The sequence below is a fragment of the Sebastes fasciatus genome, chromosome 21, assembly GCF_043250625.1.
Source record: "Sebastes fasciatus isolate fSebFas1 chromosome 21, fSebFas1.pri, whole genome shotgun sequence".
NCBI classification, from domain to species: Eukaryota; Metazoa; Chordata; class Actinopteri; order Perciformes; family Sebastidae; genus Sebastes; species Sebastes fasciatus.
Genome location: NC_133815.1, coordinates 4,539,106 through 4,566,981, shown reverse-complemented (window position 1 = coordinate 4,566,981; position 27,876 = coordinate 4,539,106). Strand labels below are relative to the sequence as shown.

The following is a 27,876-nucleotide window of genomic DNA, read 5'->3' as shown; positions in this document are numbered from 1 at the left end:
GTTTCTGCCTATGATCGCAGCAGTCTGTGAGGGTGAGATAAAGACATACTTAACTACAGAAAATGGATTTGCCTTTAAGGGGATTGTGCTATATATAGAACATGTCATTTTAAATGTAAACTCTGTTTGAATGACCTTATTTTTTCTGGCAACTGCCTCTGTGTTCAATCCATAAATCTGGATATCATAACTGATTATAAAATCACAATTTATCCCCTCTAAGCATCGCCATCTGACGGGAGGCTGCAACTTATGTGCACTATTAAGTTCCGCTGCAGTCTATAGTCACAGTCTGGCGACTCTGATTATCAAACTCTAAACTCAAGTGAGGCATCGAGCAGATGCCTTCAAAGGTGTTTTTGTCCCTCATGATGAAATTGCGGAGGAACTGTGGATCAGTCGGTGCCTGTCCATCTGTTAGGCACAATATGCCACGCGCCGTTCGCACACAGCTGACGCACAAGTTCAGGAGAATGATGCAAGTCATTGTTGCGTTCTTGCAATTTAAAACTTTGATTAGTGAAAAAGGGAACTCTGAATTTTGTTTAAAAAGTTTTCTTCACTTAAATGCTTGAGTCAAAGATATTTTCTCAGACACCACTGATCTCACATTGACTTGCACTGGCCGGATAGGGGGACTAGATTTACCACATATCACCATCACTCATAGAATATGGTGTGTACTTATAGCTGTATTGTTTTAGAAGGAATACGATGTAATGTTAATAATGCTGGCCAGAGTATCTTGTATAAAAAAGCTCCCGTCAGTGTAAGACAGACAGTCAACCCCTGTACCTAGTAGTGGATTAATCAATTCATGATAAATAATTAACAAGATAGAATAGATACCGGTGTTCTGTAAGAAATACGTTTATTTGAGTTTATTTCTCAATAAAAATTAAAAGGTTAGAGAAAAGTTTGAAATATACTGTATCGTTTTAACTCTTGCGTTATAATTTATTTTTTCATTTAAGGTTGGCCCACACTATGTGACACACATGGAAATCACGCAAACTCTCTCGCGATCAAACCCGACTTTGGCGTAAACAAACATGACGGACGACGGGCAGAAAGAATTAGAGATGTTAGTTTTTGCACTACTGAGAAATTGACGAAGAATAAAGGAAAAAAAAATGGAAATCAAAAAAGTTGGTCCTCCATTTCTGAGTCTATCCTACTACTACTTTATGCTTCACGTTTGCATTTGCCACGGCTGCCATTACTATTGTTGTTCTTCCTCCTTCAGTCAGTTTGGTTCCCAATTGGCTGTTCTTCTTCGGCTGTCTTCTAGGTTCCCAGCACACACAGGACAGGACATCCGATTTTAAATATTGAACATGTTTCATATTTGTGATTTGAGATCGGTGCAGCCAGGATGGACTTCCGAGCCGATCAGGGGATGTAAAAAACACTCTTAACATACCTCACACCACCGGAATATCTGGCAAGATAATCTTTAGAACCATCAAAAAACTCAAAAATCAGGCCCAAAATCATCTTGATTCTCGTGTAGTGTGTGCCGGCATTACTCAGATTTATTCCATTTCAGCTTCAGTTTATGTTTTCAACACTGTTTATGAGTCTTTTTTATGTTGCCTTGAGTTACTTTTATATCTTGTCATAATGCCTTTTTATGTCTTATATAACACACTTTCAATTCCCTTAACATTGAAAGTGCTAGGCGAATAAACTCGCCTTGCTTCTTCAGCTATTGAAAAGAAACAGTCTGAAAAGCTTAAAAAAATCACTCTTTGAATAAACGGCTCAAAACTCCAATATGTACTTCAGATTCTCGTGAACGCAATATCTCAGGAACGCCTGAGGGAATTTATTCAAATTTGACAAAAAACGTCCACTTGGACTCAAGGATGAACTACATTTCTTCACTAAATGATTGATTAAGTTAATTGAAGAACTCTTAATTACAGCTCTACTTGCTGTTCAAATATAATTCAGTTAAATGCCTGAAGCTGAAAAGCATACAAAGTTTCAGGACTGTGCGTATCATAGAACTTATTCCCAATGATCTGTTATTGATAGTTTAGATTCTCTCGAGACATTTGGTCGTCACTGAAGTGTGAACTTTGCTCTCATTTTACCGACGTAAGATCTCAGACTCTTATGATCACATCCAGTTGATGAGATCTCACATTGATCCGGAGGCTGACATTAAACAGTTTTTTTGTTTTTTTTAACAGTTTGTAATGTGATGGTGTTAACATGACAAGAGGAAGATGTTTAGTGTCATTTTTATGTTGCCAGACTCAGTCTGAACCTCCCCCTTCTTCCGTCCGTCTGCTCTTAAAGAAAAAATGTCTCCGACAGCTGCGACAAAAAGATCAAAGCACGTGTCAGATTAAAATTAGAGGACGTGGTCACAGTTAAGTTTTTGCTGAGGGAACATTTGGAGCTCGTCTTTGTGGTTCGTTGGTGCTATAGCAGATAGAAAATCTCTCCTTTAATGACTCAGGTTTGTTTCTCCCTCTGTCCGATGTGTCCGTGTCCGACATGCGTTATTTATGTTGAGCCCCAGTTTGATCAATAATTGCGACTTATCTGTCTCAGAGTGGTTTACAAATGTGAGTATGATATGACATGTTGGATAATAGTTCTTCCTTTAGCCCTGCTCCATAAAATGGTCTGCAAATCTTATGGAACTGTTGCACTCAGGTTGTTCTCATACTTAGTAGCTATACCTATGAAAAGTAATGCACTTATACAGTACTAATAGAGTACTTCATTTTCTATTTCATTCGATATTCAATATAATAAATGAACAAATATTTCTGATGCTGTTGCAGCTCAAAAATAAAAAGGTTACCTCATCTATAAAATGACAGGTGCAGCATGGACTCTGGCAGGCTTAGCAGAGGGATTAAACATCACACATTAGGAAAACAGTCCTGTAGCTAAAATATCACAGCTCTGATCCTCAACCAATGTGTCCATCAACTGCCGTGTCCTGTCACAGTGTCCCTGTGAAGGAGGCCAGATTTTTAATTCAATGTTAAACTGAAACTTAGCAGAATGAAACTTCAGGCCGACGATACAAAGAAGCTCTTGATTTACTGTCTTTTGCTTTTTATCCTCCCACCACATATATATGGAGGTGAAATGAGTCATATTATGTAGCAGGAGATGATGTGATGAGCATTGATGGATGAAATTAAGCTGAAATGAATCGCAGGAGGCATCTGCTTTAAATACGCTTGTCTGGTCCGATGATCAGATGCCGCGTTCGTCTTAATCAAAGGCCCGAGGGAGTTACGACGATGCTCCGCTTTGTTCTTTTACTCGTGTTTTTTTTCCCGTCTCAGCTACGCTCTTTATTCTTTTTAAGGTGAACCGTTCCAGCCTGCAGAAGAAAAAGTTGTTAAGACACGGTTGGTGATCAAAATGTGTCGAGAAGGACATTATATATTCTCTCTGCTTTTGTTGTAAGGAGAAGAAAGAAAATCATTTCTATCTTTGTTACCTTTTTTCATGTCTTTATACGGGTTTTTTTTATTCTGTTTTAAATGTCACACATTGATAATATACGGTGTGTCCTCTACATCTTTCGGTTTACTCATGCCTTACTATCTAATAGTGGAATAACCCACCCTCTGGTCGTCATTTTTCTTCAAAATCTGTAAACTCCCATTACCCATAACTCTGTTCTGAACCCCCGACACATGCTTAAATATTTACAATAAAAAGAACTACATCTGCACTTTTTGCCATCTGGATACGGATCTGTCCATCTGTCTAACAAATCTGATATTTCTGATGATATATCACTCTGACACAACACTCTTGGTGTAATTTTGAGGAACTGTAGTCTAATGCAAGATAAAGTTAAGTTTTTGCTGAGGGAACATTTGAAGCTCGTCTTTGTGGTTCGTTGGTGCTATAGCAGATAGAACATCTCTCCCTTAATGACTCAGGTTTGTTTTTCCCTCTGTCCGATGTGTCCGTGGCCGACATGCGTCATTTATGTTGAGCTCCAGGTTGATCAATAATTGTGACTTATCTGTCTCAGAGTGGTTTACAAATGTGAGTATGATATGCCAGATACGCAATGACATGGTACGGTACAATACGATACGGTACAGTACGATACTGTAAGGTACGATATGGTACGGTGTGATACGGTATGATATGGTACTATACGGTGCGATGCGATACGGCATGGTACGGTACGATACGGTGCAATGCGGTACAATACGACACGGTACAGTACGATGCGGTGCGATGCGTTGTGGTGCGGTACGATACGTCACGGTACGATACGGTGTGGTGAGATGCGGTACAATAAGGCACGGTATGGTACGATGCGATGTGTTGTGGTGCGGTACGATACGTCACGGTACGGGACGGTACGATACGGTGTGGTGAGATGCGATGCGATACGGTACGGTACAATGCGATGCGATACGATATGATATCAGTGTCATATTGTCAGTTTACACTGAAATTTATTTTGCATTCTTAGGCAGTTCTGTTCAATAAATTTACATACAGGTTAAACATACAGTCACACATATGACACTTTTGTAGATGTAAAAAAGACATTCAAACAGTTATGACAATTAAACATATCACATTATATCCTCTGGATTCAGATCTCATTTAGCAGCACACTGATTTTGGTTTAGCAACAGGATAGACTGATATGTAAAATAATTTTTCAGGCTGTTGCGTTTAAATGAAGGGACTCTAAATCGCCTATTGGAGGGCAGATGTTGGTATTCTGAGGTTTAAGACAAGTGAGCAGATACTGTTAGCAAGTGAGCACACTCTTGTGAGTCGCTTGAAAGGAATGTGCCACAGATTGCCTTTGCAAAGTTGCACCATATTTTTCTCGTAAGCCAATCAGAGCAGACTGGGCTTTTTTCAGGGGGGGGTCTTAAAGAGACAGGCGCTAAAACGGAGCGTTTCAGACCGAGGGTGAATACAGTTATATTCACACAGACAGTATGAGGAAAATAATGTGTTTTTTGAACATTAAAGCAGGTAAACATGTTCTAGTAGAAACCCAAAATACAATTATGAACCTGAAACACGGCATGATACGTCCCCTTTAACTTTCACAGATACAGCAGTCTGTACTGCAGTACAGCATGACATTCATGATTTAAAGAAGAGAAAAAGCCGCATACAGTATACTGTAGTTGCTACGTGATGTCATGTGGCGGTAAATTGAGGTTGACAGGAAACTGATTAAGAACCAGACTGAAATTGGACGGTGCATTTTCACACTTTGCTTACACCGGTTACTGAGGAGGACTTGAAGCATCCGTCCCAACATGACCTTACAGACATGGACTTGAAGATTATTTATGTCCTGTTTAATATATTTCTCTACAACCTCCCTCAAATATTAAGAAGCATTATTGTCAAGTCGCTGTGTTTTATAACTTTACAATGGGAGGTTTTATAAAGCTTATAAAGCATTTTTACTCTCCTACTCACTCCAGGATGTTATGGAGAGAAAAACCTCCAAGTGTAAGATGTTAAGTCGTTTTTCTGTAATTCAATTGTAATACCAGGAGTTTTCTTTATATTAATGTTGTGTATCTTTCTTTTACAGGTGAGGATGACCACCTGGCTCTCAAGGGCAAGGTGACCGTTGCAGACCTCTTCAGAAAAGACTTCAAGGTTCACGACCCCAACGCCAAATGGATTAGCAGTGAGTAATCTTATTCAGTTTAAGGGTTTGTTGCACAGTTTATTGAATAAGAATTGGATTTGAACACATGCATCAAAAGGTTGTTTTGAAATATTTGTATTCACGCATAGCAAGAACAAAAGACCCAATCTTGGGAAAGGAAAGAGAAGGGAATATTGGACATACTTGGCCTCCATGGGACTTCCATCTTGCCAAAGTGTTAGCCTAACGACTTCATACAGAAGAAGTGTTTCTTGTCTCTCTAGTTGTTTAAATTTGCTTAAAGGGTAGCTTTGGTAACTTTAAACCGGTATCTTTTCCCATGTTTTTGTGTCTAAGTGGCCCAGTATTAAGCCAGAGCACTGCAGATGGCAGCCAGTAAATGGTCTGCTATGTAATCGCTCCACTAGAAGAGCTTGTTTGTGCCACTGATTGTTATTATAAGTGTCTGAAAACATTATTTAAAGGACCCATGCAGTTTGCCATGTGAGGGTTTCTGGACAATATGTGTCATTGTTTTGTGTCGTTAATTGATTTCCAATTATAAATATATACATACATTTGCATAAAGCATATTTGCCCACTCCCATGTCGATAAGAGTACAAGGTACATGTTGAACAGATAATAAATGTGAGATTAATTTGTGATTAATCTTGATTAACTATGGACAATCATGCGATTAATCACGATTAAATATTTTAATCCATTGACAGCCTTAGTTGCTGTATATTGTGTGTGTGTGTATGTACATGAGTGTGTGTGTGTTTCTGTGTGTGTGTGTCCTTGCTGTCTGACAAACGATTTATTCCATATGCTTCAATAGCTACCCAATTACCTGAAACCTCAACCCTCATTGTTTTTTTTTTTGTTTTTTTTCCTGTGATCAATGACAGTGTGTGGATGCTGCTATTGTTGCAATTCATCACAGCCAATTTAGAAGTTGTTTTTAACAGCGGGGCTGTGACAGTATAAACACCGACAGCACCGCAGGGAGCCAATGAGATAGAAATTATATACTTTATTTTGTATCAAGGTAAAACAGCAACTCGATGCAGCCTCACACGTCTCGGCGCCGCATTGAATGGAATGATCACAGCTCCGAGATGTGAGGGATCTGTACAGCTGAAGGATTAATGAGGTGGATTTTGTCTTCTCTCGTGCACAACGTGGCTGTCTCCTCCAATCACGGCATCTGAGATGGCTCTTAGAAGCGGCGCAGCTGTTAAATCTCGTATCCTGAAATTGCAAAAGCCTTCCCCTCTGTTATTGGCTGTAATTAGAAAGCTGAACCCCCATATTTATTATATTAGTGACAGGACTTTGGCATACCTCTGGATCACAGATGATGAGCTGGGTTACGGCGTGATTTCAGTGTTTTGTTTCAGCTGCAGGTCCCCATGTGTGTTTTAGTATGAGACGTCTCTCGCTTGGCTGATTTGTCGCCGCTGTGAACCCCAAAAGTTGTAAACAAATCGATCGCGCTCGAGTGAGCTTTGGTGAAAATCCAAAACTGTGGTACTGTACACATCTGGAAGGCAACATCTGTTGTGTTCTTAGCAGAAGCTCAAACAGGGGAGCATGTTTCTATGAGCAACAGAGCGGTTGAATTACATGAGATCATTATCATTAAATTTTGGTTATGATTCACTTAAAATATCCCCTTAACCTAAAGCTGTTATATAAGAAGAAAAGAAAGATGCCGTAGAGAAAGACGCTTTGTAATAATCCATAAGGCAGGAGCAGCCTCCATGAAACAAGACTTGTCATTAGAAAGCAGTCCGCTCTTTCATCTCCTCCGTTTCGTTCTGTTGACAGTACCATCCTTGATCTCGAGGTATTTTTAGTGTATCATTAGACACCGCTGACAAGGAGGAGAGAAAGGGGGAGAAGGAGGGTGAGAGATCCATCAGCTGATTATTTCAACTTCGTTAGGATGTCATTTTTACTAGACCCGGTGCTCGACCAACCTGCATGCTTTCAGTGCTGTCTATAGGATTTGCAGTAATGGCTTCTCTGGTCGGGGGCTGAAATTGAATTCCTTTTTTTTTTTTTTTTAAATCTAATTTAGCTCAGCTTTATGTTTTCCTCTTACCCTGGCTGTCTCCACCTATCAATCAATTCTCTGGAGACAGACTGAATATAACCCGAAGAATCCTTAATGATCATATATTAGGCTATTTTTACCAGGAAGAATTGCTTCCTCATGCCTTGTCCCGCAGTATTAACTCGGGTATAGTGTATCATTAGGTGCTCTTTAGCTGCTTCTTACAATGGATGCAGAGACTGTGATCCCCGCCTGCGCACCAATGGATCATCATTTTTAGGATAATTTGGCTAGAAACCTTTTTTTTTATTTTTTATTATAGTATCTTTGGCACATCATTCTTATATATAATAACATTGTACTCACTAGATCTGCCCCGAGATCATGTTGAAGATACAGTGTCAGTGTACGTGTTGATACTTTGACATAGAATGACAAGTGTGAGCGCAGCTCCGGGAGACGGACCTTCAGTTAGCAGTTAGCTTAAATTGGTGGTTTGCATGGTGGGGGTTTTGTGCTGGCAGAATCCGGTCCGTCTCCCAGAGCCACTGCAAGCTCTCCTTTTGGCGGGGTGTTCTCCTGGGTGCTGGGATAGAAGAAGGTGTGATGAAGACAAAGATGTGGGTTGTTTTCTCACACCTTGGAGGTGAAATGCTTCTTCCTATTTGTTTGGAGCATGTGGCTACATGTTACACGTTGTGCCTTTTAAATAAACCTCCAGTAAAACAGGCATTCAGACCAGAGATGCATCGATGCTGTCTGTCTGAACACGACCTGAACACGACGTAACTGTTTGATGTAAACAACTATCACAGTTTACAGACGCACAGTTTTCCTGTGCAACGGATTATTACACACACTCGATATGTGTTCACTCTCAGTTTTACATTAAAATGAAGGAGAGATGCACCAATTCCAAGTTTGACACCTCACACAGGCTAGTTCTGACAACAGAGCAGATTCTAGTGCTCTTTTCCCCAAATTTAAATGTCTGTATCTCAGTGCACGGAAGTCATTGGGATCGTTTTTATGTATTTATCTGGCTCGTTTGCAAACTGTCTGCTTGTTTCTTGTCCAGTCGGACTTGAAACATGTTGCCAGATTTCAGTCATTTACTGCCGAAGCAACAAAATTAACCCACGTCGCAATAAACCGAAATGATCCTTTAATTCCGACTTCAGCCGGCGCTCCGCATCAGTATTCTGATCATGCTCTGAAGCCATCACTATAAGTCTCCCTGGTTAGGTAATTGCACAGTTAGCAGACACCGCTGATATCTCACATACGCATGTTTTTTTTTTTACCACTCCATCTGAATCAAACAGACACAGCATCAACATCATTCTCACCCCACCAAGGTGAAGCCAGCCCTGTGGGACGCTCTGAGCAGCTGCTTGCCATTTTAATGGCCACGTTCCTCTTGTTTGCCCCTCCAGGATGCCTCTTGTGTCGTTGATGTTTGTTAAATATGGTTAAGGGGGGAGCCATTTGTAAAGCGCTTCGACCGATTGGGACTTTACCTTAAAAGTGACTTTGAGAGGGACTTGTGACTGTCATTTAGATAAGAGTGAAGCCTGGTGATGTTTGTTTTGTCAGTGGGTGTACTCGTTCAAGCATGTTGGAGAATTACCTTGTTTCTGAATGAAGCACAACCTCCTCTCAACCTCATCTCTAATGTTTATGTAAAGCAGTCACTTTGGAGATGATTAGCCAGTTGTCTCACTCCCTTATTGACTTTTCATAGCTCTGCTCCCATGACACAACATGAGTAATGATGTGAATGCCATTTGTTAATGGACTTCTGCAATGGATCTTTTTCCCTACCAATGAGACGTATCAAATTAGCCCACACGCTCACTGTTAGCGTCCGACATTCATTCAGTGTCACAGACAATCAGTTTTTATAAAACGGTAACGTTATATGAAGCAGCAGGTGCAAAATATCCCCCTTTTGAGACGGCCCAGTTCTACCGCAAACACGACTGATGCTTAATCTGAGGGGATGTCCTGGCACAAACTCACATTTTGTCGTCCCTTTCAACCTCCAGAAAGCAGCAGACAAATAGTCTTTTGACAGAAACAAGCTGTCACAATATAACTGACATTGTTTTAATACCCAGGGAGACATAGAAATAAAAGCATCTGATGCAGAGCCGAAGAGGAGACGCAGACTTTGGAATAATGCGTTTGCTTCGGTGCGTCTCATGACAAATTCAGCAGTCTCCTAGCTTCTTAGCTGCTAACGTCAAGGCAACATCGAAGAGTTGGATGTCGTCTTTGATGCAAGTTTTCAGCAACCAAAAATTGAAAAATGGCTATTTCAGGCAATTTAAGAATCTTGCCAAAATTAGATTACTCCTTTCTCCCAGTGAGAGAGGGAAAATCAGACTTACTTTTTTCTGATTCCCGTCTTCATTACTGTATTGTGTTGCCTCCTTTCATAAAAATATCAATGGCACAGCTCCACATTGTGCAAAATTCTCAGAAAAGCTTTTAATCAGAACTTCAAGTAGGGACTAAATTACACTTATTTTGGCTCAAGGTTTTGCTGATGAATAGTACAGATTATTTATACTGCTACATGAACCTGAACACTTGACTTGTAAATAGACATTATATTTTATTTCTTATGGTATTGTTGGTCATTGGTGCTTTTTATATATATATATTTATACAGTATACACCTATTTTATCACCACTTGTGTACATAATAGTACATTTCTTATTATATACTAGAGAAAACATACTTTTTAATATCCTATCCCATTTCTGCCAATAGATCCCCCTAAATGCTTCACACTGTTCCTTTAAGTGCCAAAGCTCAATCTCAAGAACTCCGGCAAGGTCTCTCAGCAGTTGTGAGGTCAAGGGGCTAAACAGAAAACATGACTTTTCAGGGCTTTCACTGGCATCGCTTCAAGGTTTTTATATGCCCTGTCTGCAGGTCTTCAACTGGATATATGAGTTTAAATCACAGCTGGAAACCCAGTTGTACAAAGACTCAATGACTACTCTCTCTACTCTACTCTTCACAAAGCCCCAGTTAATGGTGCTACACCTGTAAGCTTTGAAATCCATGACTGGCTTTTGAATCTCAACCTTCAATTACCACATGTCTGGTGAGATTTGTAGTACTGTCGACTTATTCTTTGATCAAATAGCTCGGCATTTAAATTACTTTTGTTCTTGTTCTTTTCCCACTGCATGGGTTTCGATATATATTTTGTTCTCTTTTATAAAATTGAAAGAACATGTTTGTAGAAAAAATGTTTATGTTCCTCAAAACAAGATGCTGAAGAAAGGATGTGTTATCAGTACCAGAAGTCAGGTGTTGTGTTGGGAAACAATACCCTCTATAAACCCTAGATACCTCCTATAAATGTATTTTACAAGGATAATCGTAGCATAATTGTCCATAGAAATTATTTTCTATGGACAATCACAATTATCTTATTAGTATTTGGAACAATGGGGACTTGATTTCAGAGAGAGAAAGTTGACAAAATCAATGGGCCTCATTCACCAATATCTTCCTGGTTCTTATATTTGTTCTTGAGAAAGGTCCTAAGAAATATCTACGTCAGATTCAAGATGTGTTTTTAAACCACAGAATTGTTTGTACCTGTTCTTATAATGATGAATCCCATTCACCGCCATTGAGAAATTGAAAAGAAAAGCTGAGAGAATGAAGTCAAGGATGCCCAATCGAAAGCCTAGAGAGAGTGGAGCACCGGACTCCCAACATAAAACTAACTTCAATAGTTCTGAAGTGGAGGTACTTCTGCAAGAAGTGATGTCATACATAGTAGTGTCAGTAGTGGATATAAAAAAACACACAAAAGATGCATAGGATGTAGAGGTGCTGTATGTATTTCAGAAGTTTGCAATGTGGGACGGGGGCTTTGAGACCCTACTTTGGCACCCTTGATGCTATTACTCAGTCAGTGTTGAAGTGTTAGTGTTTATTTATTTTTTAAAAATATAACACTTTGTAAAATAATGAAATAACTATTTAAAACTATAGAATTGAAGAAAAGGTAATGATCTATTAGTTTGCACAACATAGCTTTATCAGTGAGGAGGTTTGCTGATGAAGTCAGCTAGCTAGCTAACAGATATTGTTGGTGTTTACAGCTGAATATCATTATTTTCACATCCTATTTCTTTCATCTCTCCCCCATTTAAAGCCAATTTAGCTATTCCTTCTATTATAGCAGCAGCAGCAGCAGCAGCAGAAGTACTGTAGCAGCATTTTCATGCATTTAGCAATATTCTACAGCCTGCCAGCTGAGTCCCACGGCACCACAGTCCCACATTATAGTAGCGAGCAAACCTGCCTAAAAAGCACCAATTGTGCTCTCTGTTTCTGCCTGCAGAGAGGAGAGGACACAAAAATGGTGTTCATTAACAACAGAAGTATACACACAGAAAAACAGACATATTCTTGCACATGCACATAGAAACACAAATGGTTATTTTGTCCTCTTTTCAGCAGCTGCAAATAGTGCTAACTACTTTATCCTTAAGTCCTTGTTAGTGGTTTCACTGTCCAGAATGCAGAAGCATCGGCGTAAACACATGATGTAATATTTCTGCAGTAGCTACCACTGCATGTTTGGACAGACACGTCTCTACTGCAGCTGAATATCCAGTAAGCGTGTCTACAATCCACATCCCTATAATGCCTACTGCACATGGCATTCACATCCAAGCCGTGAAATGGACTTACAATCCTCTGAATTCACTTTAGCAGTCTTATCACTGACAATTCCTAGCTTAACTGTGTTTGTGTAACACAGCAGAAAGGCTGTGAGCATCCCTTCACAGCAAGAGGCCCGCCGGATAATTTTGTTACAGCGGTTCTACAAACCCATTCGTTTATGCTCCGTGTATTTCTTTTTTTTTTAAAGACTCCGCATGGCTTGGGATTTATCTTTCAAATATATATATATATTTATTGAGCCAAAGATTATACGTTCAGCACACCGTTGTCAGTGCTCATTCAGAGATGCTCACAAGTCAGTTTTTGCAAGTCAAAGTCAAGTCTCATGTCTTTTAGCTAGAGTCCAAGTCAAGTCTCAAGTCTTTTAGGGGCAAGTGCAAGTCAAGTCTCAAGTCTTTGAGCTAGAGTCCAAGTCAAGTCTCAAGTATTTGAGCTAGGTTCCAAGTCAATTCTCAAGTCTTTTAGGGGCAAGTTTAAGTCAAGTGTAAAGTCTTTGAGCTACAGTCCAAGTCAAGTCTTAAGTCTTTCTGAGACAAGTCCAAGTCAAGTCTTAAGTCTTTCCGAGACAAGTCCAAGTCAAGTCTCAAGTCTTTTTGAGAAAAGTCCAAGTCAAGTATCAAGTCTTTTAGGGGAAAGTCCAAGTCAAGTCTTGAGTCTTTGAGCTAGAGTCCAAGTCTCAAGTCGTTGAGGCGCAAGTCAAAGTCAAGTATCAAGTCTTTTAGGGGAAAGTCAAGGTCAAGTTTCAAGTCTTTGAGCTAGAGTCCAAGTCAAGTCTAAAGTATTTTCAAGACAAGTCCAAGTCAAGTCTCAAGTCTTTTAGGGGAAAGTCCAAGTCAAGTCTGAACTCACTGAGTGTATGACTTAAGTGTGACTTGAGTTCAAGTCCAAGTCCCCAAATCTCTGTGATCATTTCCATTTCCATGAGAAAAAAACAAAACCACATTAATTTGCATTCACAAATATGAAAAGGATAGTATAAAAGTTACAGGATTGCATTTTGAGAAGAGTATCAAAAATAAGTAAACCAAAAAGATGAATGAAAAATCTTCAAAATAAAAATGTAACTAAATTAAATTTGACAAAGAATAAAAAAATAAAGAAGACATACATTAAATCTGGGAATAGGAACTCATCAGATCTCTCCTGTTTCCCTGTCCCCTACCCTTCTCTTACTCACCAACTCATTAGATAAATGAAACAGTGAATCGGTGCATGTGTAGGCTACAACTCTTATTTGCAAGGTGTGATATGAGGGGTTGCCAAATCGCATCATACTATGCGAGTCTGCCCTTTTAAGATATATCTCATCCTTTCCAATTATAACATACTGATTAGATCATGCAGCCACAGTTTAGAGGTATGAACTGTTGTTGGTTTGGGAGTTATGAATGATTATTACAAATAACTCCCAATATGGAAGTATTTGATCAGTGAGATAACTCCTTGTAGAGCTTGCGCAATAAGATTGAAATTGTGTTTCCTGTTGGTCAAACAAGAGAGTCTGATCACTGCTATGATGTTTAATGTCATGATTATTATTGTTATAATTGTTATTTTTACGGGCGCTAGCCTCCCTAATGATCGTAATTACTGCGGGCAGGAGCAGGTCTTTTCAAGTTCAGCGATTGATATGAAAGCATAAGGAAACACACCACTGCTACACTAACACACACAGGGAAAGGAGGAAGCTATAGAGCACAGGAGGACTGCGGATGGTGAATCCAGCAGTGATGGAGATTGTGGATTTATGAGGAGAATATGAACAGCTGGCAGGCGCTGATGAAATGACCGTCACCTCGGAGGCAGTGAGTCAAATCCATGACACAATGACTTAAGGATTAATTGCAAATTGAGGTTACAGGTTACAAAAAGCACACATTGATGGTGGGTTTCTAAGAGCACTTGGGTGCTCCCATGGGAGTCATCTTGGAAAGGAATATGGAGTTAAATGAGCAGTGGGTGAGTCTTTGAGGACGTAATGTTTAACAAATTCTCTACTCTACTGCTTTCAGGGGTAATAGACTTAAATGGATATATATGGTCTGCCTGCACCAGACACACAGTGTGTCCAGGCTAATCACAATATGTTCCCCCTGGTGTTCATGGACAACCATCTGATCCCTCCTCTCACTCCTCAACCCAGTCGCCAGAAAAAAATGTTGGCATTGAACGTTTCTTCAAACTACAGATACGTTAAAAGTCGACATTTCTGAACCAAAAATATGTTTCCTGAATACGTTTCAACCCCGTTTCACACTTGCAGAAAGGTAATGCTTTGTTAACGTTGTGAAACAATTGGTTAGGCTTAGGCAACAAAACTGCATAACAATGTAACAATGTAACGTAACAACGTAACGTAACAACGTAACGTAACAACGTAACGTAACAACGTAACGTAACAATTTAATGCTACAACTGTAACAACGCAACAAAACCACTATAGTTAGGTTTATGAAAGAACTACACGGTTGAGATTACAACTATTACGTTTGTACAGTGAAAATGACACTGAACGTTGTGAACACGGGACACAAACAGCTGATTGTAACATGATGCACGGGACACGAACAGTGGTCTCCTGGATGAAAACCTTGAGTTTGTTGGACCCATCCACCTCCCCTCCTGCCCGCCCAGTGTGTCTCTTTTCGCTCTTTAAACTACATCACTTGCTCTGACCTATTGCAAAAAAACATCGCCATTCAACGTATCCCTGGTTTGCAGAAACGTCCAATGCCAACATCTGTTCCTGGCGACTGGGCTGCACTCCTCCCTCTCCAAGGCTGCAATAACAGTGCAAAATGATAACACTGCTCTAAATTACATTCATACAACACAAAATGCCGATCACCCCTTGAAAGAAAACATGGTGAGTCATTTTATAGTGTAGGGAGTCCAAGTATTTTTTTCTCAGCCTTTGTGGATCTGCACATCTGTTGTTCTGGTCCATGCATATAACCTTGACGTTATCACGGCATGTTTAAAAGCTATTCTTCCTTAATGCTTCTAAAATGCACCTGTGTTACTGGGGCATAAACGTTTGTTTGTACTCAGCAAATCTCGGAGCTGTTTGTTATTGTTACATCATTACCTTGTGCAGCTTTTCTTGCTGTGTCTGTGTGTCTGTTGCTTGCTCTCTGTGTTGTTTACGCCTGTTCAAGTGGCGATCAATCATCTTGGGTTCTGTTGGCCTTTACTTGAAATCAAAGGAGGCATTATTCCAAAAAAAGGTTTTACAACTGATGCAAACTGACCTGTGTGTGTGGCTTAATGTCAAAGGGGATTTCAGCAGCAAATTCTGTGTCATGGTGAGTTTAAATGTTTTTGGTGGCTGTCTTTTAACTTTAGGAGGGTGGAACATCAAAGGTATATGAGTCATATATGAAAGAGGTATTTGATTTTGAAGCTGGTTATATCCAGGACCCTGATGTTGAGGGTCTAGAAGGGTGCAGTCCTTTGAACATTGCAGGTCTGATGGCGGTATGTCAATAGTTTACTCTTTTAAGGTTAGAATCTAGCTTGGACCCCTGGTGGAAGGTCCAAGTAAACCAACTAATGAAATGGAGGAAAACATTATCTGTGTTTGAGGAGTTAAACAGCATGAAACAGAAATGACTGGGCAGTATGCCGTGTTTTTCAACCTTAATGGTGAACTCAGTAGCAGGAGAGGCAGTGAGTAATGAAACCAGCAGGCACACGCAGATTGGCATTCTTGATAAACATAAATGACTTCCACTGTGAGGACTGGCCAGCAGCAGGTTGGCTGTAGCCCTGGGTGGTTGTTTCATATTTTTGTCAGCATGTTTCATACTTGAGGTTTCTGCTCATTTGTTCGCTCTGGCATTCATTTATTCGCATGCTCATTTATCAAGTCGGTCAGAAATAGAATTCAAATTTCGTGATGTTGCCAGTACAGCTTTGCAACAGCAGAGAAAACATACACACACGCTAAAGTCTCCTTTCAAGAACCATCCACGAATGGAACTGAATTACTCCAAATATATAAGGGGGAGATTTTTAATTAAAACTCCTATTGAATTTTTTATGAACCTATATTTCACAGCACATCTGAGGCAATGGGTGGCAAAGATTTTGGAGACATTTTATTTAGACACATCAGACACCATAATTCTCCCCCCAGTAGCTTGTGTTGCTTTTATCAGACCAGTCATCATCTGCAGCCTTGAGCACAGACAAATTACCTGTTACAGACAAGAATAATCCAGAATGTAAAGGTGCTCTATACGATATCCAGAGCATTAATATAGCAGCAAACAGCTATTTTGTATGTAAAGATATAGAGGAGTAATGTCTACCTGCATACGGACTCCCGATTCGACTGTTATCAGGCCATTAAATAGGCATTATCAGTCGCTATAAGCACCTCGGATTTGGTTGATTAGGGGCCTACTGCGCCTACTACGTTGTAAAAGTGAAAGTGAAACTTACAAGCAACACTTTCTAACATTTTCTAAAACTGAATGACACATCACGTTTTGAACACAAACAAAAAGGCTTCTTTAGGTTTAGGCAACAAAACTACAACTTATTTAGGTTTAGGCAACAAAACAACAACTTCTTTTGGTTTAGGCAACAAAACTACAACTTATTTTGGTTTAGGCAATAAAACTACAACTTATTTAGGTTTAGGCAACAAAACAACAACTTCTTTAGGTTTAGGCAACAAAACTACAACTTATTTTGGTTTAGGCAATAAAACTACAACTTCTTTAGGTTTAGGAAATAAAACTGCAATTTATTTAGGTTTAGTCAACAAAATTACAACTTCTTTAGGATAAGGCAACAAAACTACAACTTCTTTAGGTTTAGGCAAAAAAGGACACTTGGTTAAATTTAGGGGAAAAATTCGTGTTTCGGGTTAAAATAACTGCAAACACATTGGTGGTGTCACACGTCCCGATTGACAGCGTCATCACGGAAATGTAGCACCCACCCTCCAGTTCCCCCTCAGGTAAATACTGTTAGCTCTATCAGCACTGTTGCTGTTGTTTTCACTGTTAGCACTGTTAGCTGCGAGCTGCGGCTCAGCCATCACCATGTTGACAGCTATGTGGAGGCAATAGAAATGCTCTGAATTTCGTATTAAGCACCTTTAACTCTGCATCCGTGCCCCATCACAGCTAATAATAAAGCCTACGGAAACGACCTATTTCATTCATCCAAATGTGTTTTGTATTCACATAGTGAGGTATTATGTGGAGGTTAAGGTTTGAGGTCCGGGATATTTAGGTATTATACATTCTTACTGTATAAAAAAAACATCTCTATTATCGGTTTCTATGCTCAATATGAGAGGTCATTTCCAAGTAATCTGCTCCATCTCCATCAGGCTACATTTTAGACTTGATGAGTGCTTTACTCTTAAAGTAAATGATATTATGTGAGGCAAAACAATGAAAAGAACTTGTATGAAGAGGCATTTTTCTCCTTACTAATCCAACAGATCAGCCTCTTACAACTCTTTCTATCAGAACGTGCCTGTTGAAGAGTCTCACAGTGCTCTCAGAGTATGTTTAACCCTCTCAAGACACTCAGGAGAACACTGAATGAGATAAATGATGTGACTAAAGCCTTCCAGTAAGGGTTGAGTGGGAATGGACACGGAGGACTGAGAAGACCGTAGAATGAGCAGCATTGTAAAAAAAGGCTAACTCTGAACAATTGCAGTGCAGTAGAAGGTAATTTCATTTCAAGAGTCTACTAGAGTCAATTTCCTTGAAGTAGTATTAATTAGTCTTTCTGAACTGTTCTGTCTGTCTTATTAAGCTGTCATGTGAGGTGAAAAGGCTTAGTCGAAGCATGACTGAAGCCTATTGTACCATGAAGCCATTGAGGTAATAGCAAAACATGTTGTTCCCCAGGTGAACAGGTGAAGGATGTAGTGGGGGATCAGAGTGGCAGATCTGTATATAATATATTAAGAAGTTTAAAGGGATACTTCACCCACAAAATTAACATTTGTATATCAATTCCTCACCCCGTGTTGCCTTGAATTCTTGAAGAAAACGTTGTTTTTCTCTCAAGCCTCCACGGTGAACGAATAATCCAAAAGTGCAGAAAAGCCTTGACAAACTGAAGTAAATTGGGAATTGTGTTTAACAACAGCAAAACTATATCAAAACATTAGTTTACAACCTCCCACACAATTTGTGCAGTATAATCCAGGTCTCATTTATCCAGTCGTATGCTCACTACTTCCCAAACACATGTACATATCTTCTCTAAAACCTTACAAATTAAAACAGTTCTGCAAAAAACATCTCATGCTTGCACAGGCAGGCTACTAAATCAAGAATTCAAGGCAACACAGGGTGAGTAATTCATATACAAATGGTCATTTTGTGGGTGAATTATTCCTTTAAACTTCTTAATATCTTTTTAGACTCACATTGTACCAAATTATCCTTCCACCTGATCACCCGCTAGGTGAAGTATTCCTTTAACAGAGGAAGAAATGTGATCAGTCAGACGTTCATACAGATTTAAAGAGACTTGAAGAGAATGTTAAAATTGTTACTCAAACTGTTTGTTGTAAATTGTATTTGTCGTATTTTTGCATGATACAAATCATGCATCATTTATATAGTTATTTGTTTATCTGTTATGTCATTGACATAGATTTATAAGATACCAGTGCAGTGGTGAACGTTTAGTCAGATAAGAACGTGACCTTGGAGGTGTGGGATTAGAAAGAATAGGGTTTACCGGACCTTATAGTCCGCTCCTTATCTCTGCTTGACGCTAGTGCAACGATGTAACACATTAGCTACTGTTAGCATGACACACCTAAATCTCCAGCGAAGGGTCTGTGGTCGAGTTGCATTGTGGTTAATGTAGGCTCCGGGTTTTGACAAGGAGGAAGACTGCATGGGATAAAAACGACAATATCTCTGGCATCGATTTTGAAGTGTCCATTGTGAATCTGACAATGCTCTAGGAGTGCAATGTGAAATTGGTGGAGTATTCCTTTAAGGACATGTGTAGCCTTTACGTCACCATATTATGAGCAGTAATATGAGCAGTAAAACATGAAAGGACGTCTTCAATCACAACTAAATCTCATAACAAACAAGCAGTTTCTCTTCAGAGAGACCATTAAACCTGCCTCTTTCCATTGCCGATGGGAACATAACTGTGCATTTCTGCACTTTTTTTTAATGAGACAATATATTCGTAATATAGGCTTGGCTTGTTTACAGCCTCCTTTATTATTGTCTGACTGCTCGTGTTTCTTGCTCCGTCTGACTTTGCTGTAATGATGTTGCCGTGTTTCCAGATCTCAGAGGTTACCTTTATGAGTACGATGTTATAATTAACCGAAATGATGCCCAATGCTATGAAAATTGGACTTACATTGCAATAAACAAAAATTGACCTATAAAAGTGGCAGTTTCACAGATAAAAGACTGTTCCATGAATATGCTTCTATGAAGGGAAGTCCATGGAGTTGAATTGTACAAACCCAATGTAGCAATTTTCCTTCTGTCACTCGAGTGTCGCCTCGCGTCTCTGCCTCCCTCTCTTCCCGCTTCCTGGCGCTCCCCGTGCCTCCCCGGAGAGAGGCTGGGTTAAGGGCTGTGCCCAGGGCAGGAGGCTGTATTAATAAGACATACTGCCGCGGAAAGGTATAGATCAGAGCAGAAAACAGCGCCCTGGGCTAATGCACAGCGAGTGAAAGTAAATGGGGAAAGAGAAAGAGAGAGAGCTAGAAAGAGATAGATTGAAGGGAAGACATAATGCCTAGGGTACTGTGAAAGAATAGATGGCTCTGGGTCTTTGAAAGAGCAGAAAACAAAGAGTTGGAGAGGTGAAGGAGGGATGATAAGGTCTAAAATGATGAACTCAGCAGGAGGGCTTATAAAAGGCCAGTGATGGGGAGGATTTGAGAGATCTGAGGTGTATCTGAGGTGTCTTGGGGCATGTGGATAAAGGAGGAGATCAGCTATTGGGTGAGGAACAAAGATGGAAAGAAAAGGTGCCTTAAAGATGCAGTTTAAAATGAAGCCTGACCATGAAAACAGAGCAAGTCACGAAGCAAAATAAAGTCCAGTCAATCTCTTTGACCGCTTATTTGTCACCATGTTGTCTTTCTTTTTTACACATTCAAGCCCCATCGCCTGCGATTACCATATCAAATATAAAAGTAGACCGCTTATCAAGGTGCCAAACGGAGTCAAACTAAGATAATGGAGCATGGGGGAAAAAAAGTATTACTCTTTTATTTATCTCCATGATTTCCATGAAGGAGTCCATTTATAGCCTTGTTAGTATGCCGATGGTTGGAGACAATAGCTGTTGAGGGGGCGTTTGGCTATGCCAATCTAAAAATGTCTGAAACTGCTCTCCCCAGCACGTTCTGAATTAAAGCCATTGTGATGGTAATTTTGTCACCTCTAATGGTCAATTAGATATGCTAGCAGATAGAGTGCACTCTGCATAACAATCTCTGGGTTCTAATTACCTCGCCAAATGGAGTGGTTGCTCGTGCGCCTATGGATCACTAAAGCAATAAGACAGAGGGGCGCAGATAGATTGAAGGTGAAAGGGGGCAGTTGCTGTATTAAACTTATCCTTCCCTGATAAAGGCCTGATGGATGAGGAGCTGTATGAACTTTCATACATCTTTCAAATAATGGCTCCCTTCAAGGGTTTCCTCTGGTGGCCTGAACTCTCTGTGTTTGGGCTGGAAGCTTTTGTATTCAGGCGTATTGCCAGCTGTGCGTTGACATGACTCTGAATAGGTCAGATTTTTGAGCACTTTTGTTAAACCTAGCATTTATTTGGGGAAAAATGGCACTCTCTCGTTCTGCACATTGTGTAAAGGACCATAAAAGTGTATTAAAAAGCCATTTCCTCAATTCCCTTCTTAAAAGTCAACCCGTTCTCACTCCCAACTCGTCAAATACAGACGCTTGGTCGTTGGCCCTCGGCATCTGATACTGACGCACCAAGGCACCCTTTAGCGTCTGTATGAGACACACCAGGCGTTCAACTAACTCCAACGTAAACCCATCCGCTTCATTATTAGACAGTCAGAGCAACTGACGTAGGATAAAGAGCGAGAAAGTCCACATTGGGTGGGCGGTAGTGGAGGTTAGACGAGACCATTGTTTGTGTACCGTGTGAAACCAAGTCAACGTTGACTTATTTTACCTTTTTTTTTACTTAACTAACACCAGTTACATAGCAAGCGTACTTATTTACATAAAAAACCTACGCTGGAAGTTTATTATATATAAAGACGCTGTATGCATGAAATGAGTGGAAACTGACACGCCATCCCAGACATGTCCGAAACTGACTCAAGAATGGTAGCTAGAGCATCATAGTTTGGAGCGCAGGTCCAGTGACAAAGCGTTGATATTTGACAAGTTGGGAGTGACAATATGTTGCATAAGTGGTGGGGTCCTCCACGGACACACAGTTTTCTTCGAAACATAGAAATGTTTTAGATATTTCACATGATATTTCTGTATTTGTGTTTTTTTCTCTGAGCTCTTCTAACTGTCACGTACTTCCGTGCACCAGTCAGGATTTCGTTTGTGATGACAATTTTGGGTCTGTTTTCCATCAATCAAATAGAGAGTTTTTGACTGTTGAAGTTTTTTGCAAGTAAAACTTAAGGGTGTTTTAAAGTTTTGTAGAGAAGAGATAAGATTTCAGGGGCTGTAAGTATTTTTATTTGTATTTAATTTTTACAGTCTGTTACATCTATAGCTTATAGTATCTGCAGTAGAGTTGATAGGGTTGCGGATCAGTAACACTCAATCTGTTTACCATAATGTTTTTATTGCACATGAACAGTTCGGATAGGTACAATAAACCTATGAATAACCTGTAACCGATACATAGTAAATACATATACAATTTCAAATGAACAAATCAAAGTACTGTAAGACTCTCTTTAAAACAAACTAGTGTCTTTTGAAAGAGAAGTATAAGTCATATTTGGTGTTTATTGACAATAAACATTCCAATACACTCGCAGGTCGCCCGGCAGACTGACCTGCAGCTGCAACTGTGTGTTTGGGAAGCCGGACGTGTTCAATCACACTGTGCTTGAAACAAACTGTTACTGGCCAGACAGTTTATGATTGAGTCGGGAGCACTTGATTTGACATACCTTCACACATAACAAGGCTGCAGAATTGCAACTGATAAAGTTTGATGTATTGTTGAAGCCAAAATTGTGATCACACAATCATTTTTACAAGTAATTGCGCAGCCATGCTACCTAAGCCCTGCTTTTATATCCATTTAATGTTCTGCTCAACTGTTTGACAGAGCACATTTTGAGTCACTATTGAAAAATGTGCTGAACTTAACTCAACCTGATTGAGACTACTCTATCACTCGGTTTAGGTACGTTATGCTAAAAAAAATCCACTAGATGTTTTTAAAAAGCAGGACTTTTCAGTCCGCCTCCTTACAGGAAGTTAGCCACAAAAAAGTCACTACAGACATGAGGACTTTGTTTGGTCTAATTTTCAAAAGTAAGCATATTTTTTGACATATAATAGTTTCAGAGGCCTTAATAAACAGAATTATGTAACTTGATTAAAAAAAAAAATCAATTAACCTGCAAATAATTTTCTAAAAACATGCTCAAGCGATTCAATTGTCTTTTTATGGTAAATAGCTAATAATGTAATTAAAGTGCTATTTGCTAAAAAAAACTAAAAACTTTAGGTCATTCATCATTGTTAATATCATACGTTTAATTAGTTATTCCGTTATATATGTTCAGAAATAATTTAATAAGTATGATATTTTTATTGTCTAAAAGCATACTTGACCAAACAGTTGAATTGTCATTAATAGTAAAGTAGTAATGCTAAGATAATAAATTAACAATGTTTATGAAATTAAAAAAAATTCTGAACATGTCACTGTTGTTAATATCATATAGTTATGTATATCATATATTTACATTTATATACTTATTACATTATATATTTGAGAAAAATCAGCATGATTTTTCACCATTTCTGGGATCAAAGTAACTTACTGAGTAAATATATGGAAATAACATCAGTACTGGTAATAGTACTAATTCCATGGTAGCAATTTTACATATGTTAGTATACTATTACCAGTACTAGCATAATAACATCACATGGTTTGTTGTTTACTTTTGCCATGAAGCAACATCTCAACCATTTGGTAGAGGCCTATATTAAAAAATAATAAAAAATAAAAAACTGTGGGGTCTAATTAATACAAAAAACACTGATTGTTGTTGTTATTGCCCCAAAGACATAAAAAATGAAAAGATATTTTTTTTTCCATTGTTTTTTTCTCAGTGAGGACATTCATATTTGAATCCGCCACACATGCCTCTTTGTGACCCATTAATAAATATTGCACTTATCTATAAAAGATGCACTTTTTGAGTTGCTTATAGATTAATAAAACTCTCCAACAAGCCTAATTTAATATGCTTTTAATATTAAAAAGGTAATAAATAGAAGCATCCACTAAAATTTGATTATGTCGTCGATGCTCACCACAGCTAATAACTTTGCTTTTTTTTCTATCAAGCCAGCAGCTATTTAACGTTTTCAAAGGGTGAATGTCTTGTTTTGAAACCATACTTTTAATTTCTAGTGCTACTTCCTGTTCAGAATACATATGCAGGAGACTAGTCAATTAAAATGCCTGTTTTACTTCTGACATATTGGACACAAGGCTACATCAGGTGCCAAGCTCATGACTTACTTAGCAGTACTAAGTGATCTTTCACTCTCTCTGTCTCGTGTCACTAATGACTTATTTTGTTCTCCACCTGTTGAGTGTCCGGTGTTACAGTATGTCTATGTAAGGAGCTTAATTATTGATCTCTTGTGTTCTGACTGTAAAAGGTCAGCGAGTGTATCTGCCCATTTGTCTGACCCACAGGTTGAATTTGAGGGTATTGGTTCGTAGGTTGGTTTTATCAGGAATTATTTAGTTTTATTTTGAAAGGGCAGTATAATTATGTATGTTTGTGTCTGTGGTCATTACGGTATTTATTTTTAGTTTTAAAGTCTCTATTTCTGTCCTTCTCCTTGCAGGTAATGAGCTATTATACCGTAATCGTGATGGCGACGTCGTCAGGCTCAACGTCGACACCGATGAAAAGACCATCTTGGTGCATAACAAGAAGTTTGTAAGTCTTTTTGTCATCTTTTCTTTTCTCTCTGCTTCCTCACAATCACCGGACTAAAAAACGGACCACGGCTGCCTATGAATCAAATTAAAACTTTTCTTATAGTGTCAGCAAATCAAAGCACCCAAAGCTCTTTTTTATTACGAAGCTTAATCAAATGATCCATTATTGCTGTGAAATGTGAACTGCATAGTTAAAACTTAGGGCATGGTTATGCGGGGGGAAAACGTTGAGATGGAAATGGAGATGTAGCGTCGTCAGTGCTTTGGCGGCTTCGGTGACGACACACAACATTATGTCCGCCATCAAATCGCCGAGCCCTAGTGCAAAGATTAATGCTACTCCCATTTGCTTCAGGAGCCGAGCAATCCGTCAAACGCAGTCACTTAAGGAATAGTTTAATGAAAAAATACCACGCATGGTTAGAGGTCTCATCTTTTTGTCTTTTTCCCCCCCTCTTACATCTGCCTTTGCTTCTCAGGAAATGTACAAAGCCAGCAAGTATGAGGTGTCTCCTGACATGAAGCATGTGCTGCTGGCCTACAACGTTGCACCGGTGAGCTTCTCATTTGTTTGCTTGTTTTTTGAATTAGCAAAGTGACAGCCAAATATGTCAGCCGACTCCACCGGAGGGTGGGGTATGTGCTCGTGTAGTGCATCGAAGCCAGGGGAGAGAGAGGAAAGGAGGGAGGGGGGGAGAAAGTAATCATGGCGGGGTGTGAAGGCCTGTCGCACACCGCTGCCTGTCAGCGATGGCGGCGGGGGCCAGCACAGCCGAGTGGAACTGTAGCGAGGGAGGCAGAAACACAAACAAACCCCTCGGCGCTGAAACGGTCTCGCAGGGAGGGAGACGAGATCGACAGGAGGAACAGGAACTATTGGCTGGGAATTTATCATTTCTGTGCAATTCTGAATAAAGTGCCCCATGACTACATCAGCTCTGCCAGCACCTTGATATGCATCAAAGCTTTTCAGCTCCTAATATAGGTAGATCAGATATATTGAATCATTTTGCTAGCTGATGACTGTGTGTTTACTCCATTCCACTCCACCACTGAGTCACTGTGGAGAGTTTGTGCTCATTGTTAGTGTGTGAGAGATGCTGGGAGAGATATAAGCCTGTGTTATTGCCTGAGATGAATAGAAAATATTATGACACACTAGAGATGCCTATTGTGTTGTGCTGCATTTGTTTGCATTTATTATTCCATCCAAACCTCCATCACCTTGATAGATGACTGTCATCCCTGCTATAAGCTCACCGTAGCGGCACACAATGCACACTCACGCACTCCGCATCTCTATAACATGATGTTTGGATCGCGGGTATTCATAATGAACAGTGTCTGCATACTAACACACAAACAAATCATCCTCTGTTTGAATTTGAATTTGTCTCTATTTGGCAGTCAATTAATATGTTCCTACATTTGTAGCATAAACAAGACAAAATATTTGTAACGCAAGTATTGTAGAAAAACATGAAGAACTGTTCATAAATAGTTAATATTTCAAAGATGAAAGGTGAGGTTTTTAGTGTGTAGTGTATTTTCAGCCGTCTCATAAAAGTTACATTCCCATATGTCTAACCTACATTGTGAATTATGTTTCGAGGGAAACATATTTAGTCTTTTTTGTCTTTTCGGAGACTGTTGTTAGTGTCCTGTGTGAAACTAAAAGTCAACGTTCATTTATTGTAATTAATGTCTGTAGCTTAACAACGTAGCATACGTAGTCATTTTAAAGGAACCGTGTGTAACAATTAGGGGGATCTATTGGCAGAAATGGAATATGATATTAATAAATGTTTTTTTTGGTGTATAATCACCTGAAAATAAGAATAACTATGTTTTTTTTACCTCAGAATGAGCTGCTTATAGCTACATAGGGATCGGGTCCTCTTCACGGAGCCAGCCGCCATGTTTCTACAGTAGCCCAGAACGGACAAATTGCGGTGTTGATTTTTCATGCTTGGGCCGGAGTCGATAACGTTACTGGCTCCGGAGTTAACCGTAGTCATACCACTCAGCCGCCTGAAAACAAGACCCGGGAAACCTCTGTTGGTTTTGAGGAGCTGCAGCATTTATTTCTACACAAACCGCAACTTCAAACGACCTATGCTACTCTTACAACAACAGGCTCTACAGTGGGACATTCACATTTTCACGTCGGTCATCGTAGTTCTTCGACCTCTGCAACCTCACCACTAGATGTCGCCAGATGTTACACACTGGACCTTTAAGCCAAACTATGATGTTTTTTTAACTAAACCAAACCCAGTATTTTTGTTGCATTTTTTTCTTTTTTACAACGTTAACATATGTTTAAAACTGTTTAAAACTGCAACCGTAATCCAGGAGAAAATACTTTTCCCTCGAAACATAATTGGGAATGCAGTTTAGCTGTATGGGAACATCATTTTGTAGGATACAGGGTTGGTATTTTTGTAAGACGTGGAGTGAAATCCAATGGAAACCGTAGCAGCTTCAAATTAAATAGAAGAGAGACAAATTTGTTGATGTGGAGAGTAACTAAAGAGTAACTTAACAGCCGACTGAAAGGTAATGATCTCTGCCCTGTCTGGTTGAAAGTGTCAAGGCTGTTTCACGTGTAACCACAACCAACAGGGATGTTACGGTGTACCGACACACCCTAGAGAACAATTGTACATCACTGCAGCAGGGTGACACGTTAAACCACTGGAGGTCACTTTAAGGGGGTGTTAAGTTACTCTTTAATGAATCTGTACACCAATATCAGCCAAATAAATAAAACTATAACCAGATTTTTATGCTATCCATGTTCTAGATTTTTTGGAAGAACTTTCTTTTTTTCTTTTTCACAGAATTACCCACTAACAGCTCACCTTTTCAACTTTAATTCAAAGAATTCATTGTCAATTTCGAATGCCATTTTTCTCTTTTTTAACATTTTCATAGAACTATGAAGTATGTCCTACTTAACTGTGAATCGCATTGATTTCACTAAGTACAGTAACAGAAAAAAGAATTCAGATGTCAAGGTGAAACTTCAACCTGTTCGGAGTGAAGTGATCTGACGTGAATCCTTTCTTGCTACCTATTCTTCCAGGTGTACCAGCATTCTTACACGGCCTTCTACATCATCTGCAGCCTGGATACTCCGTAAGTGGGCGGCAGGGTATCATTGTTCCATTTATATTGTATTTCATTTCATCTATATCTCACCTGACCTCGCTGCCTGTGACTCTGAAGGCAACTCATTCCCACCTGTTCTAACAACTGCTCTCCTACAAAGCACCTGTGACATCAAG

At 39.5% G+C, this 27,876-nt stretch overlaps 1 protein-coding gene across 5 annotated transcripts in view; it reads left to right on the top strand.

Annotated features, from left to right (window-relative positions):
- The window catches only part of LOC141759794 (A-type potassium channel modulatory protein DPP6-like), a 247,028-nt gene that overhangs the window by 184,481 nt on the left and 34,671 nt on the right, over nt 1-27,876 (top strand). For all 5 annotated transcript variants that reach the window (XM_074622183.1, XM_074622184.1, XM_074622186.1 and 2 more), the window contains 4 exons: nt 5,573-5,671; nt 24,490-24,584; nt 25,066-25,140; nt 27,675-27,727. In XM_074622183.1, coding sequence (XP_074478284.1) covers nt 5,573-5,671; nt 24,490-24,584; nt 25,066-25,140; nt 27,675-27,727 — 322 coding nt within the window. The remainder of the gene's footprint in view (nt 1-5,572; nt 5,672-24,489; nt 24,585-25,065; nt 25,141-27,674; nt 27,728-27,876) is intronic.